At 33.3% G+C, this 18,168-nt stretch overlaps 1 protein-coding gene across 2 annotated transcripts in view; it reads right to left on the reverse strand.

The window, feature by feature from the left end:
- Positions 1-18,168, reverse strand: part of ABCB7 (ATP binding cassette subfamily B member 7) — a 105,372-nt gene that overhangs the window by 51,802 nt on the left and 35,402 nt on the right. Inside the window, exon 2 of one of the 2 annotated variants that reach the window (XM_006217160.4) lies at positions 1,160-1,237. The exons of the other annotated variant lie outside the window; for it this stretch is intronic. Within the exon in view, the coding sequence (XP_006217222.1) occupies positions 1,160-1,237 (78 nt within the window). The remainder of the gene's footprint in view (positions 1-1,159; positions 1,238-18,168) is intronic. 2 annotated transcript variants of the gene reach the window in all.

The following is an 18,168-nucleotide window of genomic DNA, read 5'->3' on the forward strand; positions in this document are numbered from 1 at the left end:
TTAGTTAATAAAGTATATGGATATAATAATGCTTCTTCAGTAGCCATAATAATCAATAATTAATGAACAAAGGCATAGCTCTTTAGAAACACAAATGTGTATCAATACTGAATCCTAACAATATCGGCTCTGAGTCAAGCTATGAAAATGGAATTACAAGAAGCAAAAGTGCCTTCTTGTTCTCACCTGTTGAGACCCAAAAAGTAATTGCCATAAATGGGTTATTGATTTCCGGATCAATAATCTCAAAGCATTTTTAAAGGGAAAACATCAAAAGGTAATCTTTAGTGTGACACTGTCTTTGTGACATTTTTCCCTCTAAAAGACTGAGCAACAGGTTATATGAAGGGGTGTGGTAAATAACGTACAAAATAATGAGGCTTTCAACAAAGCAAAGGATTAAAATATAAATAAATTCAGTAGTGTCAAAAACAATGAGAAGATGGAGCACATTCTCCCTTACCTTAAAACTTAAATAATGGAAAATCTAACTCATTTCTACAGTTTCTGCATAAATTAGAACAATGTCTTGTACCTTAACAGCAAATAATCGCTAATCAGAAGAAAAAACAAAGTACCCAGGATTTAGACTGTCTTCTAATGTTCTAGCCTTTCTATCTTGGAGATTTATTTGTCTCATGTTAAAACACTGAGAATTTTTAAAGGTGTCTTTCACTTATATTACCAATGAAAAATAACCCTCATCAACATGTAAACTCAGTATCACTTACCCTACAGGCTTTAATAAGCTTATTAGAGCCCCTTGATATTCCACTATCTGAACATCTTTCTAAGGTAAAGAACCTTTACACACTTGAAAAATGTACAGCACTCCATATATCAGATACAAATTACCAGGATAAATTTAAGTGTCAACAAGTTGCCATTACATTTACAAAAACTTTCTAAAAACACTACTCTAGTTGGTGCTGATCTCAAGAGATTCAGACAGATTTCTCCAGGGACAGAAAAATATCAAGATTTCTTCCTCCATTCCTAGTAGCAGAAACATATCTTCTTATTTATCTTGACAGTATTTAGAAAAAAATGAAAAGGGAAATAATTTGGGAAATATAAAATATGTAGTATAAATTGGAAAATACTCCAAGGGCTTACACATTTTTCCTAGTTATATGTAGAAGTGTCTGCTTCATCTTACCCTTGTAGCATCTAATAACTGTCTTGAATTGCCTTTTCCCAGTCTCTGCCATGTGGTATGTCTTAATGACTCTGAGATCTGCAGAAGAGAAAAAAAGGGGGGGAAGAATTTTCAGAGTGGACAGTCAATATTCAGAGATTTATTTTACTGTCCGTAATTATACATAAAACTAAACTCATAGCCAGTATTAGAGAGATGGTTAATATATAACTAAAAAGGTTAAAAATAAAACGTGTGGTCCACATATAAGGTAAATTATATTACCAATTAAAAGTGACAAATTGTACTTTCTTTTTGCTTTCTCTCCAGGTTTCTCTTTGTTTCTCAAAGTCTCCAAAGTCTTCCACCCCATTTCTTTCTTAAATGGCTTCTATGCTCTTTCAAATATTCTTCCTTTTACTGTATTTTATTATGTTCTACATTGTCTGTATTCTCTTTAGTTTTAATGGTGAATACTAAATTTAGATACTGTCACAAAATCAGTTTTGGGAAGGTCTGTAGCCAACTGATGGACTTTTGGGCCAATTTTTTGTCTTGATAATATTCCAAAAATGGAGTTGAAAGAAGGCAGAATGAAGAACTTTTCCATGGTAATACCAGATAGACATCTGTAAAATGGACACACATCCTTCTAAAATGCACCATTGATTTAGTGGTGAAAAATCTGCTTCTTAGGTCAAGTCTCTCCCAAAAGGCAGGTAATACTTAGGCTTCCCCTAAGCTATAAATGAGTTGTACAAATGGATTAATGTCTGAATATAAAAGTCAATGCTGTACACTGCAAAACAGCAAAAATTAAATCAACCAAAAAACAACCTTCATACACACAAAAAAGCTAACCATATTATTGAGAAAGTTAACTCAGCTGTTTTCTAGAATATAATGAATGGTAGCTAATTTCTGTTTACGTATATTTGTAAATATATAAGTCATTCCCTGAATTATAAAAATTTCAAAAATACTAATATCTATTTGCACACTGTCTTGCCAAACTCAACTTCCTCTATCACTCCATGTATCCTCAAACTTCTATAAGCCATCCACTGTCAGTGATACCTTTCTGGTATTTAGCTTGTTTCCTCCACTGCCTTTCTCCATGCTCAGACCTTGTACAAGCTTTACTCCCTCATTTTCCTATTTTTCAGAAGCCCCAAGTTTAAGTAATTGCATATCAAACAAGATCGTGTGCATGCCTGCACATGCATATGCCATTTAATCTTCTTTGCCTTTCAAAATTTGTACAGTTACTTTATGTAAATGACTACCTACCTTCTTCATTCTCTCTCAAAATATTGCCTATATATGGCCAATAGGTAAAAGATAAATGTTGGTGATACACTTATATTAACAGCAAAAACATACTTTCTAAAGTGATAAAATCTAACCCCTTGAAAGTATCTATAAAACTCCTTCAAATTTTCTAGCTATCTCTATCCTTCTCTAATCAAACCATTTTCTCCTTATGAATCAGCATTCAAGGTAAATAATTTTTTAAATGTTCACATTCAAACTGAACTTCTAGTAGTAAGATAGCACTGTTAAAATTATAAACTACTTCAGGCATATAAGAAGTTCAGAAAACAATATAATGAACACAATGTGTACTCAACATCTCACCTAAGAAATAACAGGTAAGAAGAAAGCCCCTGACACGCTCCTCTACAATGCCATCTCCTCCCTGTTCCCCAGAGAGAATCAGCATTGATTACTTAAAACATCTTTCATTGCAAAAGCAAAAATAACAGTCACATAATGGGACAGCTTCTTTTGAGGACTAGTCCCACCACTATTTAAGATACTGTTTCTATGGAAAAATGTTCTGACTTCTAAACAACAGACTTACAAACACTACTGAAACACAAAGCATTTGTAAGTTAAGGATTACCTCTACTTTTAAAACCCTGAAGGAAGAGGTTTATAGCAAAAAAAAATTTTTTTTCACTTAAAAATGGAGGAAGGCAACAAGAGAAAGAAAAACATATTGATTAATTCTTCAAAACTTGATTTAAAAATTAGAGGGTTGGATCAGATGCTAAGGTCCCTTCCTACTCTAAAACTCTGTGATTTTTACAGAATAAAATGAAAAGGTTGCAGTTATTAATTGGATTTTTAAAATCTTAGCTGAGTAGATTATCATTTATTTCTTCAATAAGTCTAGCATCTGAATTTATTTATTTATTTATTTATTTATTTATTTATTTATTTATTTATTTATTTCTGGGGTGAGGTTGCTTTATTTTATTTTTTAAACTTTTTTTTATTGATTTCTAATCATTTTACAATGTTGTGTCAAATTCCAGCGTAGAGCACAATTTTTCAGTTATACATGAACATATAAATATATTCATTGTCACAATTTTTCTCTGTGAGCTACCATAAGATCTTGTATATATTTCCCTGTGCTATACAGTATAATCTTGTTTATCTATTCTACAGTTTTGAAATCTTCCCATCTCTTCCCATCTCCCATCCCATTGGCAACCACAAGTTTGTATTCTATGTCTATGAGTCTATTTCTGTTTTATATTTATGCTTTGTTTTTTTTTTTTAGATTCCACATGAGTGATCTCATATGGTGTTTTTCTTTCACTTTCTGTCTTACTTCACTTAGAATGACATTCTCCAGGAGCATCCATGTTGCTGCAAATGGCGTTATGTTGTCGGTTTTTATGGCTGAGTAGTATTCCATTGTATATATAGACTTCTTTATCCAGTCATCTGTTGATGGACATTTAGGCTGTCTCCATGTCTTGGCTATTGTAAATAGTGCTGCTATGAACATTGGGGTGCAGGTGTCATCCTGAAGTAGGGTTCTTTCTGGATACATGCCCAGGAGCAGGATTCCTGGGTCATATGGTAAGTCAATTCCTAGTCTTTTGAGGAATCTCCACACTGTTTTCCATAGTGGCTGTACCAAATTGCATTCCCACCAGCAGTGTAGGAGGGTTCCCCTTTCTCCACAGCCTCTCCAGCATTTGTTATTTGTGGATTTTTGAATGATGGCCATTCTGACTGCTGCAAGGTGATACCTCATTGTAGTTTTGATTTGCATTTCTCTGATAATTAGTGATATTGAGCATTTTTTCATGTGCCTAGTGATCATTTGTATGTCTTCCTTGGAGAATGGCTTGTTTAGGTCTTCTGCCCATTTTCGGATTGAGCTGTTTGTTTTTTTCTTACTAAGTCGTATGAGCTGCTTATATATTCTGGAGATCAAGCCTTTGTCGGTTTCATCGTTTGCAAAAATTTTCTCCCATTCTGTAGGTTGTCTTTTTGTTTTACTTATGGTTTCCTTTTCTGTGCAGAAGCTTATAAGTTTCATTAGGTCCCATTTGTTTATTCTTGCTTTTATTTCTATTTCTTGAATTTATTTATAACACCATCCCTCCAAAGACATACACAGCAATAAACCATGTATTATTGAAGATAACAGACTACTGTACACAGATACCATACAAGTGTAGTATACTGAAAATGACAATCTGTTAGTCCTTTTGAAGAAGAAGATAAGTTAAAACACTAGAGAGTCATGTTTATTTTACCTAAAAAGGGAAGAAATTCTGGAAGAACCTAAAAGTTAGGGATTCTGTGGCTTCTGAGCATAATAATGTACGCTCTCATTGAAATCAGCACTATTTGTTCAGTAATTAATAAAATATTAATCCTTGATAGACAGTTGCATAGGCATAATATCTTGCTCTGTGTAGGCATTCAATTATTACTCACAAACTTTTATCAACACCATTCATCTAGCATACAGAACTACCTCCATGTAAATGAGTCGAAGACCTAACCAAAGAGGCTAATAAAATTGAAACCTATTTACATTCTTCCTTTAAGGTAAAAATTCAATCTTTACTAAAAACAATCCTATTAAATAACTCTTTAGTGATTATTAAATATGACTGCATGCTTTTTTTTTAGTATAGTTAGCTTTCATAATACAAGTTATACTCAGTGTTTATGACATTTAAAGAATTACCTAATAGTAAAAAGAGTTTAAAGAGCAATTTATAAATTGTCAACCCATCAGGGATTTTGTAGTCAATTATATATTGTGCATTCCTGAGGCTCTGGAAACAAAACTACATTTACGACTATTGACCCATGATACATGCAATGCCTAACAGTATCAAAGAGTCATGTATGAATATTGTTATCATCTGATCATTATAAAACCTAAAACAGTTAAAATTAAGCTCTCTAAATAGTAAGTTCATACTGTATAGTACAGGAAACTATATTCAATATCTTTTAGTAACTTACAGTGAAAAAGAATATGAAAACGAATATATATATATGCTCATGTATGGCAGTGTTATGTTGTACACCAGAAACTAAAACAACATTGTAAAATGACTCTACTGCAATGAAATTATATACATATATACACAAAAAATTAACCTCTCAATACATTTTTAAAGAGAAACTGTTATAATTTAAAATTACATTTAACTTACTTTAAAAATTTAAAAGTCTGAGATAAATGTTATCTAAACTTGGTTTTCTTCCCAAATGCCTAGAAACTACCTAGGGATGTGGGGGGAGGAGAAGAGGAAGCAAGGGAGTGGGAGGGGGTAGAGGGGTAAGAGGGGGAGAGGGAGAGGAGAGAAAATGTTAGACTGACTTCTTAAGATTTTGTAATTCTATTTCTCAACTAAAAGTTGAAGTATAAAGGATGTCCTTCATTGTGTTAGATATTCAACAAATGTGTTGAAAGAATGAATAAATGGCAGCATAGCTTAAGGATCATGGATAGCTCACATCACCTGAGTATTCATTCCACAAAACCACCAGGTTGAATTCCACTGCTACAAAATTTGATGACTTTAGAACAGGGGTTGGCAATTTTTTTCTGTCTAAAGGGCCAGATGGCAAATGTTTTAGGGTTTGCAGGCATATAATCTGTGTCACAACTACTCAAGTCTATCACTAAAGCAAACAAGCAGCCACAAATAATACACAAATGGAATGAATGTGGTTGTGGTCAAATAAAACTTTATTTACAGACATTGAAATTTGAATTTCATATCATTGTCTTCTTCCACAAAAAATATTCTTCTTTTGATTGTTTTCCTAACCATTAACAAATGTACAAAAAAATTCTTAGCACAGAGGCCTTGCAAACATAGGTGGAATATTGGATTCAGCCCAACGGCCATAGGCTGCTGACTCCTGCTCCAGATTACTTCTAAAATCCCTACAGCCTGCTTCTGCTCTGGATGATTTCTAAATCCCTGAAGCATCCAAGGATTCTGAGAATGCCATAGCAAAACAAAAGAAACCACCTCCACCAAAAAATCACCACCACCATCAAAAAAAATCAACTCATGAATAAAAAATATCCACAGAAGTCCCCTCTTCTTTAACCAGTTTTCCTTTTATCTGTCAATTTTTTTACATCTCTGAGGGCATCACATCAGCAGCAAGGCCTATTGAGCAGATAGCGCAAAAGCTCTTCAGCTTTTACGTTTGTTTAAGCAACTTCTGTGACGAAAGTTTGGACATTGTTCTCCATTTATACAAGAAACTCATTTATCATCACATTTCTGTCATCATGAAACCTGTTCACTGTTTCATGTTTCAGCTAAGTGGTGTGAAATTCCATGCTGTTTGCTATTGGGTAACAAAGAATTTACAAGGCATTTGCGAAATTCAGGATAATAAAAACACATGGCTGAATGTTAAAAGATTAAAATTAAAAAAAAAGCAAAAAATCCACTTCAGAACCAATTAATTTTAAATTATTAAATTAGGGGGAAACCAAATAAAGAGAACTTTATCATACTAAGAGTAATTTAACAAAGGCACATTTTAGACACACTTAATAGTGAATTATTCCACTGAGCTGGTTTATTAGAACCCAAAAACTTTGTGAAATTGTAATGAATCTCTCAGTACTTTTAAGATTCCTAGCCCTTTTGTGTTTGTGCACAGAATGGAGACATTACCATATACTTCACACTGCAGCTAGAATGCTTTATGTTTACTAATATGGGCTTGGGAGAAAACTCTCAAGCACATTTCTTAACTCTAAGTTCCACAGCTGGACAATTTGATTCAGTAGCAGACTTGCCAATTTGTTTAGTTATATTTTTCTATAAATGCTCTCATTTATGTTTGTTGCTTTTTATGGATGTATCATATTGCCACTGATGAGCAAATTACTTAGAAAGTTATGCTAAACTCATAAAAGACAGGATTTTCATTTACTTGGGTCATACTGTAAGGCTCTCTATACAGGTCACATCCAAAATATTTCTTTATAAGCATTCCAATGAAGTCTAAAAACAGGCAGTCTTTTGGTAAGACATATGTGACATAATCTTTGCTTATAAGACAGATACAGATTAAGAGAATATTGATATAAACACAAACCCAACTCCAGGGCTTACAAATGATATTTAGTGAGTTCCTGCTGAGTACTAGATGGAAAAGGCATTTTGAAAAAGCTATTTGTTTTCCTGAATTTTAAATTCTTTTTGGCTTATCCATAGTTAGCCTCTTTCTAGCATGCTAAAAGTTGATTTCTACTGTAGAGGTAGGTAAATATGGGCATTTGGGGCTGACAGCAATTTTCTACCTCCTCAACATGGCTGTCTCCTTTTTATCACTTTGCTGTCTTTTTTGTTTGTTTGTTTCTCTCTTCTTGTGTGTTGGTAGATTTCTCTTTCTCTTCTATCTGCTTATTTTTTAAATTGTTAGTTTAGTAATGCTAATGGCACTCAAACCTGAGAAGGTTACTAACCTCTATTCCATTATCTCCTTGTGGTCTTATTGAACACAGACAAGATACAGAACACAATTGTGTATTTCTGGCAACACAATTATTGCCCCAAACAATTGAATAAGCTTCTCAAATGAAAAAAAGGAAACTTTTCAAAGAAGATTGCACCCCTTCAAAAATACATACACAAAAATGCCTTAATTTTTCTGCCTCTCATTTATCTATTTGAGCCCTGAAAACCTGTCAGAGTTTTTTCTAAAAATATCCACTCTTCTTTCCAATTGCACCTTGAAAATTTATAAGGTGACCATAATTCATGCAATGGCTAGAACACTTGCTTTCATATAATGCCAGGAAGAAAACTGACAGCTCTCTTAGAAGCATTTTAAGAGCTGTATATTTTCCTAAATGCCTTCAAGAGAAGCACCTAGACCCTTAAAGTCACTCTATAATGTTTCAAGAAGAAACAAACCTTGCTTTAAATTACCATATCAACCTTTTAAAACTAGATATACCATTGCAATACAAAAAGGGTTTTATCTTATGTACTATACACAACAAAAAATTTAAATATTACTGTACTCAACAAAAATTTATACATATGTTCTTTGCTCTTTAAAAGTTTATAATCTAAAACTGACAGATGCAGGAGTAAGTATCACACAGCAAGACAAGTGCGATGGTAAAATATATCTTGACTGTCTTCCCACCATCATCCATCTAAAAGAATCCTTCAATTTTAGTTCATCCCTGGAGATGATTAGCCCAGAAGAGAACAGCAGATTCACTGAAGGCCAGGGTAGTTAGTATTTTGTCCGCTTCCCCTATTCTAATTTAATCTTAGTTTGCTAAGGTATTTTTGCATTATAAAGCAACATGGATTAGAAACAGATACACTATAATCATTTTTAATAAGAACCATGGAGGTTATCATTTACTAATCATTCATTATTTGGCTGTCCTTCTGCCCAATACTACATTATCACATTTCATTCTCACTACAATCCTATAAGATATCTACTATCTACTATTACTATTACTATTACTATTACTATTACTATTACTATTACTATTACTATTACTATTATTCCCACTTTACAAACTAGATATTGAGGCTCAGAGAAGCTGCCTTGTTCAAGTTTATATAGCTAGTAAGCAGGAGAATAGAGATGTACATTTCTAACATTATCGATACCAACAATATCAACAAGGTCACTGGACCTGATGAGTTTACTGTCACCTTCCTGATTGATAACCTTGAAATGCCTACGTTAATTTTTCTGTTGTTGGGTTTTTTTTTTTTTTGGTAAAAGTATCAATGCAATTGTGATGTTAAATATAAAGAGTGACACCACCAAAACTGGCAGAGTGTAAAACTTCAAAAAAGTGTAGTTCCACTAAAACAATGACTAAGCTGTCAAAAACTGACAGAAACAACTTTTTTAGAATTCTGGAATCTAATAAAAAAAACTGATAACAAACAGGGAGTGCATAATGAGGAAAGAAGTTGCTCAATTTCAGCAGAGAGCATTATATTTGTGCATACTCACCTACCACATCCCATTCCCCAGATCAGAGGTAGCCACAGGGATAGATGACATTTTTTTATTCCTGGTAAGACTGGTTGGTACCAGGGGAGGACCTATGGGCCTTGTTCTTAAATAACTGTGGTTGTGTGTTTTGACTTGTCTGGCAGCTTCCTGAATACCTGGCTCATAGGCTTACCTTGTTTTGCACCCTTCAGAACTTTCTTGGTGTTGAAGCAGCCTTCAGTGTTGTTTGCTGGAAGTATATAAAGGCAATGCTAGCTACAGATACTTGGGGCAAGGGATAACAGGGGGCAAGCAAGAGACAGTAAAAGGAAGGAAGAGTCTGCGGAAGGAGGGACATGGGCAAATAAGGACTTTGAAAAGAGTAGCAATATTTTATTTTAGAAGTAACAAAAGTTAAAGGAACACAAAAGTGTAAATGTTAACATTTATTTAATATGATGCCAAGAAAAAAAATAAAATGTTGAGAAATAAATATTTACAAAAATAAAAGATTAAATACATCAAGATTAAAGATGAATGATCTTACATTAGAGGGGCACACAGAGTGTCAAGAGGAAAAATAACAACAACAAAAAACTATCATCTAGACAGAGTCATAATTAAATGCAGGAATATCACAAAGTAAAAGGATATATCCTAAAAGAATCTAGGAAGAACAAATAAAAAGAATCAGACTGGCATCAGACTTTTCAACAAGTTAGACTGGATGCAAAAAAACAATGGAGTAGGATTTACAGAGCATTGAAGGAAAACAATGCTGAACCTAAAGTTTCATGTACAAATAAATTTCAAACATGATGGCAATTATGGGCACAGATTCACATAGGTCCATTCAGTTTGCAAAAAGTCATCAAGTTGTAGACATGAAATTTGCATTTTTCTGCACATATATTATACTTAAATAAAGAGTTAAGGAAGTCACAAAGTGTCAGAAAAGGAAATCCCAGTACTCGTTCTCCCACATAAAAACTAATTTTAAAACAATATATGGACCAAAAAACCTTTATGAGAATTCCACATTTCAATTAAGAAGTTGCAGTACCTCAGACAATGACAAAGTTGAGAACAGCTACACTGAAACAAGATGACGAAAATCACTTTATCCACATGAGCCCCTCCCACAAACCAGCAGAGTTCAGTGACAAGAGATATCATCCAGGTCTGAAACTTCTCTCTCAGGGGAAGAGAGGGAGTAGACCATGTGTCCTACATCCCAGAATTCTGGAGTGCTGCCCAAGGTACTGGATTCTGTCTCATCTCACTCAAGAGCGCTGATGGATCAGAACCATTTGGATGCCTGTGGGCAGCTAAGAACAAAGGAAAGCAGTACTACAGTCGGCACAGCTTTGTGCAAATGGAAGGAGGTACACAACTTGAGACTTCCCTCCTGACAGGGAAGGAGAGGAGTGGCACATGTGTTCAATATCCCAGCTTTTCAAAGTGTTGCCCAAGGGGCTAGTTTCTGTCTCTCCTCACTTGAGGCTCTGATAGCATCAACATAGTTTGGATGACTGGGGGCTGCTGAGAATAATGGTAAGTGGCAAGTAACCTGCTGTGGGCAGCATACTCAGCATGATCAGGAGAAAGCGCACAACTCGAGGCTTCTATCACTGGACGGAGAGAAAAGAATGGAGCACGCATTCAACATTCTGATTCTTCAGGGGGCCGTCCAAGCAACTGGTTTCAGTCTTGCCCAACTCAGAGTACTGATTAGACCTGGCATATTATAGATGCTTGGGGCAGCTGAAAACAAAACAAAACAAAACAAATACCTTGGTGATGTGCTACTGTTTCAGAGAAACAGCAATATAGCAGAAAGACATCAGAGAAAGCAAGAGATTACAAAGTTCTTAAAAAAGAAAAAAACAAATCCCTCTACTTAGAAATCTACAAACACAAGTCTGTAGAAGACACATCCAAATGCCCACAGACTTTTGAACTGGGTGATTGGTGACTGTCTTTCCCTGTCAGAGTCAATACAAAAAAAACAGGAGATATTCCAAATGTGCAGATACCAGTGCAAAGCTAAAAGGAACATGAAATAAGCAGGTAATAAGGTCCAATCAAAGAGATAACATAAAGCCCCAGAAATTGATACTAATGAAATGAAGGTATATGAATCTCCTGACAAAAAGTTCAAAATAACTGTCATAAAAATGCTCAATGAGGCTGGGGGAAATGGTGCATGAATAAAATGAGCATAGCAAGAAAGAGACAGAATATATAAAAAAAGAAATTTTGGAGATGAATAATAGAAAAAATGAACTAAAAAATTCAATACTTGGGTTCAACAGCAGATTTGAACAAGCAGAAGAAAAGAATTAGCCAACCTGAAGAAGGGTCATTTGAAATTATCCAGTCAGGGAAGTAAAAAAGGAAAAAGAACAAAAAAGAGTAAAGAAAGTCTAAGGGACTTAAAGGATGCCATAAAACAATCATTCTTCATATTTTGGGAGTCTCAGAACAACAGGAGAGAGAGAAAAGTGCACAAAGATTATTTAAAGAAGTAATAGCTGAAAACTTCCCAAATCTGGAGAGGCAAATAGACAACCAGATTCAAGAAGCCTAAAAAGCAACAGAAAAAGTGAATCCAAAGAAATCCACAACAAGACACTTTATAATCAAATGGTCAAAAGCCAAGGACAAAGAGAGTTTTGAAAGCAGAAATAGAAACGCCACTCATCACAAACAAGGGAGCCTCAATAAGACTAGTAGCAGGCGTTTCTCAGAAACTTTACAGACTAGAAGGGAGTGGAATGACATGTTCAACTCAAATATGATCAAATAAAAAAATGCCTAGCAAAAATCTACTTCAAAAAATGGAGAGATAAAGACTTTCAGATAAACAACAGCTGAGGGAGTTCATCAATGCTAGACCTGCCTTACAAGATATGAGAAAGGGAGTTCTTCAAGATGAAATGAAAGGACACTAAACAGCAACACAGAAGTATGAAAGTATGAAGCTACCTGGTAAAGGTAAATATACAGACAAATAAAGAATACCTAATAATGTAAAAGTGGTACAAAAATCACTTTTTCTAGTATGTAAGTTAAAAAAAACCATAAATGATAACTATAACTAGAAACATTTAATAGATATACACTATAAAAAGTTATGATGGTGACATCAATAATATAAGATGTGTGTGGGAGAGTAAAACTGTAGAGTTTTTATTAAAGTAAAGTAAAGATCAAAGTAAAGTTGTTATTAGCATAAGATATTGTTGTAACTATGTTTTATGAACATTCCATGACAACCAGAAAGATAAGGCCTATAAAAGATACACAAAAGAAAATGAAAAGAATCAATGAATATTACTACAAAAAAACCCAAACACAAAAGAAACCAGCTGAGTGGGACAAAAAAGCTACAAGATAGAACACAATTAACAAAAATGGCAATAGTTAAGACCTTATCTATCAATAATTACTTTAAATTTTAATGGACATGTTCTCCAATCAACAGAGTGGCTGAATGGATTAAAAACCCAGTATCTAACTATACACTACCTTATAAGAAACTTACTTTTTAAGACTTAAAGACACACATAGGTTGAAAGTGAAAGGCTAGAAAAATATATGCCATGAAAATGTTAACCAGATCTAACCAAATAGACTTTAACTCAAAAATTGCCACAAGAAACAAAGAAGGACATTATAATAATGATAAAAGTTTCAATTCACCAGGAAGATATTACAGTTATAAACACATATGCATCCAACATCAGAGCACCTAAATATATAAAGCAAACTGACAAAAATGGAGAAATACATAGTAACACATTAGTAATAGGAGACTTTAATAACTGACTTTCAGTAACTGATAAAACATACATACAAAAGATCAACAAGGAGACAGAGAACTTGAACACTACAGATCAAACCTGAACAACACTAACAGACAAATGAAAATGTTCCACCTAACAGCACCAGAATACACAGTCTTCTCAACTGCACAATGAACATTCTCCAGGACCAAAAAAAAAACAAATCTTAACAAATTTAAGAAGATTAAAAGCATACAAACTATCTTCTCTGACCTACATGGATTGAAAATGGAAATCAATAGCAGAAACCACAGTGAAATATCACTTCACACCTGTTAGGATGACCATTATGAAAAAAAATCAAACAAACAAAAAAACAAGTGTTGGTGAAGATGTGGAGAAACTGGAACCCTGTGTTCTGTTGTTAAGAATGTAAAATGGTGCAGACGCTATGGAAAACTACATGGAGGTTCCTCAAAAAAGTCAAAATAGAACTACCATATGATCCACCAATCCCAGATCTGGGTACTCAGCCAGAAGAACTGAAATGAGGTGTTTGAAAGAGATATTTGCATGCCCATATTCATCATAGCATTATTAAGGCTAGACAAAATGTGAAAGCAACCAAAATGTCCATCAATGGATAACTAGATTTTAAAAATGTGATATATTCATACAATGAAATATATTTCATCCTTAAAGAAGAAATCTTGTCATATGTGGCAACATGATTGAACCTGGAAGATATTATGCTAGTGAAATAAGCCAGTCACAGAAGGACAAATACTGCATAATGCCACTTATATGAGGAATCTAAAGTAGTCAAACTCACAGAATCAGAAAGTAGAATGGTGGTTCCAAGTTTCCTTCTAAAAGCTCAGGCAAAATAATCTTACATTAAAAACAAAAAAAAAACAAAATTATCAAGATCAAATCCCATACAAAATTAGTATAAAAATATAAAATAATGAACATAATGACAGCTATAGAAAAGGAAAGCATAAGAGAAAGACATGCTTATAAAACAGATCAAAAGTAGAAATTATCTCAAAATAAGCTAAAATTAAGAAAATGCAAAATATGAGAGAACATGAAATTGGGTAAACTCAGAAATAAGATGATAACTTAATAAGAACTCAATAAAGATTTAGAAATTTAAAAACTTTTAGAAATAAAGTCCAAATTGAAAGGAAAATGGGGGTGGGGGTGTAGCTCAAGTGGTAGAATGCATGCTCAGCATATACAAGGTCCTGGGTTCAATCCCTAGTACTTCCTCCAGAAATAAATAAATAAGTAAACCTAACTACTCCTCCCCACACCAAAAAAATAAATAAAATAAATTTTAAAAATTAAAAAAACATAAAATAAAAGGAAAACAAGAGCAAATACACAAGGGCAAATGAACTCAACAAATAATGCCTTAAGAAAAGCAGAAGGTGAGGAGAAAATGTTAATAACAAAAAATAAATGAGACAAAAAGGATATAAGAAAAAGTGACATAACTGAAGATAAGAAAAGAAGATTTATCATATGACTAGTAGATGTCCCTGAAGAAGAAAATTTAAATGCATTTCTTGACTTCAAAATTTACCACAGAACTACAGTAATTAAGACAAGGTGGTACTTGCATACAGACTGAAATACTGTTCAATGGAACAGAACTGTGAGTTCATAAATAAACCAATAAATCTATTGTCACTTGATTTTTGACAAGGGTGTCAAGGAAAAAAAATGGGAGAAAAAATACTCTTCAACAAATGATCTTTAAGCAACTGATACCCACATGCAAAAGAATGAACTGGATCTCTGTCTTAGCTTTACACAAACCACACACACACAAAACATCAAAATGGATTGATTACCAAATTATAAGAACTATAAAACTCTTATAAGAAAACATACATTGGATAATTTTTTATTTTTGCTTTTGTTGCTTATGCTTTAGGTGTCATATACAAAAAAATTTTGCCAAGACCAGTGTAAGGAGCTTATCGTATGTTTTCATCTAGGAAACATAATGTCAGTTCTTATGTTTAACCCTTTAATCTGTTTTGAGTTTTGTGTATAGTGTAAGAAAAGGGTCCGATTTCATTCTTTTGCATGTGAATATGCAGTTTTCCCAATATCACTTACTGAAGAGATTATCCTTTCCCCATTGTTGATACCTTTGTTGAACAGTAGTTGGCCATATATGCCTGGGGTTATTTAAATCAATCAACATAATACACATTAACAAGATGAGAGATAAAAATCATATGACCATCTCAACAGATGCAGAAAAACCATTTGACAAAATTCAACATGCATTTATGATAAAAATTTTCAATAGAGTATGATAGCAGAATATATACCACAACATTAAAAAAGCCATATATAATACACCCACAGCTAACATCACACTCAATGGTGAAAAGCTGAAAGCTTTTTCTCTCAGATCAGAACAAAAAGAGGATGCACACTATGGCCACTTTTATTCAATATGGTATTGGAAGTCCTAGTCACAGCAATTAGGCAAGAAAAAGAAATAAAAAGATTCCAAATTGGAAAGGAAGAAGTAAAACTGCTGCTATTTGCAGATGACATGATACTATATATAGAAAACCATGAGACACCACCAAAAAAAAAAAAACCCGTTAGAACTAATAAATCAATTCAGTAAAGTTGCAGAATGCAAAAATAATATATAGAAATCAGTTGTTTCTATACACTAATAATGAGTTATCATAAAGAGAAAAGAAAACAATCCCATTTACAATTGCATCAAAAGAATAAAGTATCTAGAAATAAATTTAACCAAGGAGGTGAAAAACTTGTACTCTGAAAACTGTAAGACACTGATGAAAGAAACTGAAGATGGCAAAAATAAATGAAAAGATACATCATGCTCATGACTTGGAAGAATTAATATTGTTAAAATGTCCTTATTACCCAAACTGATCTACATATTCAATGCAATCCCTATCAAAATACCAATGGCATTTTTTTACAGAACTAGAACAAATAACTCTAAAATTTGTAGAGAAATACAAAAGACCAAAGAGCCAGAACAATTTTGAGGAAAAAGAACAAAGCTGAGGCACTTCCCAGACTTGAAACTATATTATAAAGCCATACTAATTAAAAGTGTACAGTAGTGGCATAAAAACAGACACATAGATCAATGGAACAGAATAAAGAGCCCAGAAATACATCCATACATATATGGTCACTTAATCTATGACAAAGAAGTATAAAGAAGAAAAGACAGTTTCTCCAATAAATGGTGATAGGAAAACTGGACAGATACATCCAAAAGAATGAAACTGGACCTCTTTCTTACAACATCCAAAAAAATTAATGTGAAATGGATTAAAGACTTGAATATATGACTTGAAACCATAAAACTCCTAGAAGAAAACATTGGCAGTAAGCTCTTTGATATCAGTCTTAGCAATGTTTTTTTGGTCCTGTGTCCTCAAGCAAAGGCAACAAAAAAACAAAAATAAACAAATGGAACTACATCAAACTAAAAAGGTTTTGAACAGTGAAGGGAACAAACCAAAAACCCAACAACAAAAAGGCAACATACTGAATGGGAGACAATATTTCCAAATCATTTATCCAATAAGTGGTTACTATCCAAAATGCATTTAAAAACTTATACAACTTAATATCAAAAAAGCAAACAACCTGATTAAAAAAAATCAGTGGAAAACCTGAACAGACATTTTTCCAAAGAAGACATACACATGGCCAATAGGCACAAAAAGAATTCTCAGTATCACTAATTATTAGGGAAATGCAAATCAAAACCAAAATTGAGATACCATCTAATATCTCATATACCAGAATGGCTATTATCAAAAAGACAAAAAATAAGAAGCAATGACAACGATGTGAAGAAAAGGGAACCCTCATGCACTGTCGGTAGTAATGTGAAACAGTAGCACAGCCACTATTGAAAATAGTATAGGGGTTCTGCAAAAAATTAAAAACAGAACTATCATATGATCCAGTAATTCCACTCCTGGGTATTTATTCAAAAAAACACTAATTAGAAAAGATATGTGTACCCTTATGTTAATCACACCATTATATAGAATGGTCAAGATATGGAAACAACCAAAGTGCCCACTGACAGAAGAATGAATACAGAAAATGTTGCACATATACATATATATGTATACATACATATATATGTGTATGTGTATATATATAATGGAGTAGTATTCAGCCAAAAAAGAATGAAATATTGCCATTTGTGACAATATGGATGGATTTATACAGTACTATATTAAGTCAAATAAGTCAGACAGAGAAAGACAACCACCATATGATTTCAGTTATATGTAAAATCTAAAAAACAAAACAAGTGAATGAACAAAATAAAAACATACTCATAGATTCATGAAAACAAACTGATGTTTGCCAAGGGGAAGCGGGGTTGGGTGGTAGGCAAAATATTTGAATAGGATTAAGAGGTATGAACTTCTAGTTATAAAATAAACAAGTTACAGGGATGTAATGTATAGCATAGGGAATATAGTCAGTAATACTGTAATAACTCTGTATGTTGAAAGATGGTAACTAGATTTATCATGGTGACCATTTCAAAATGTTTATAAATCAAATCACTATGATGTGTACCTGAAGTTACTATAATACTGTCTGTCAATTACACTTCAATTAAAATAAACTAGCTTAACTTTTCAGTTGATTTTGAATGTCCTGATGACAGAGAAATCCAGGAAAAATAAAAAAGAAAAAAACAGCTTTATTTTTTCCTGCATTTGTCTCTCCAGACTTTCCTCTCTCAGTAGTCCTTACATCAGGATCCCCAGAAAAGGTTAAGTGTTACTATACATAATAAAAGTGTGCTGAGTTAACCGAATAAAAAAATCCTAAAATGATACAGTAGGACAAACATTCTACTAGAAATTAGGAGATTTTGGTTTTAACTCTGATTCATTCATTATCTCTTTA

Source organism: Vicugna pacos, chromosome X (assembly GCF_048564905.1).
Source record: "Vicugna pacos chromosome X, VicPac4, whole genome shotgun sequence".
Taxonomy (NCBI): domain Eukaryota; kingdom Metazoa; phylum Chordata; class Mammalia; order Artiodactyla; family Camelidae; genus Vicugna; species Vicugna pacos.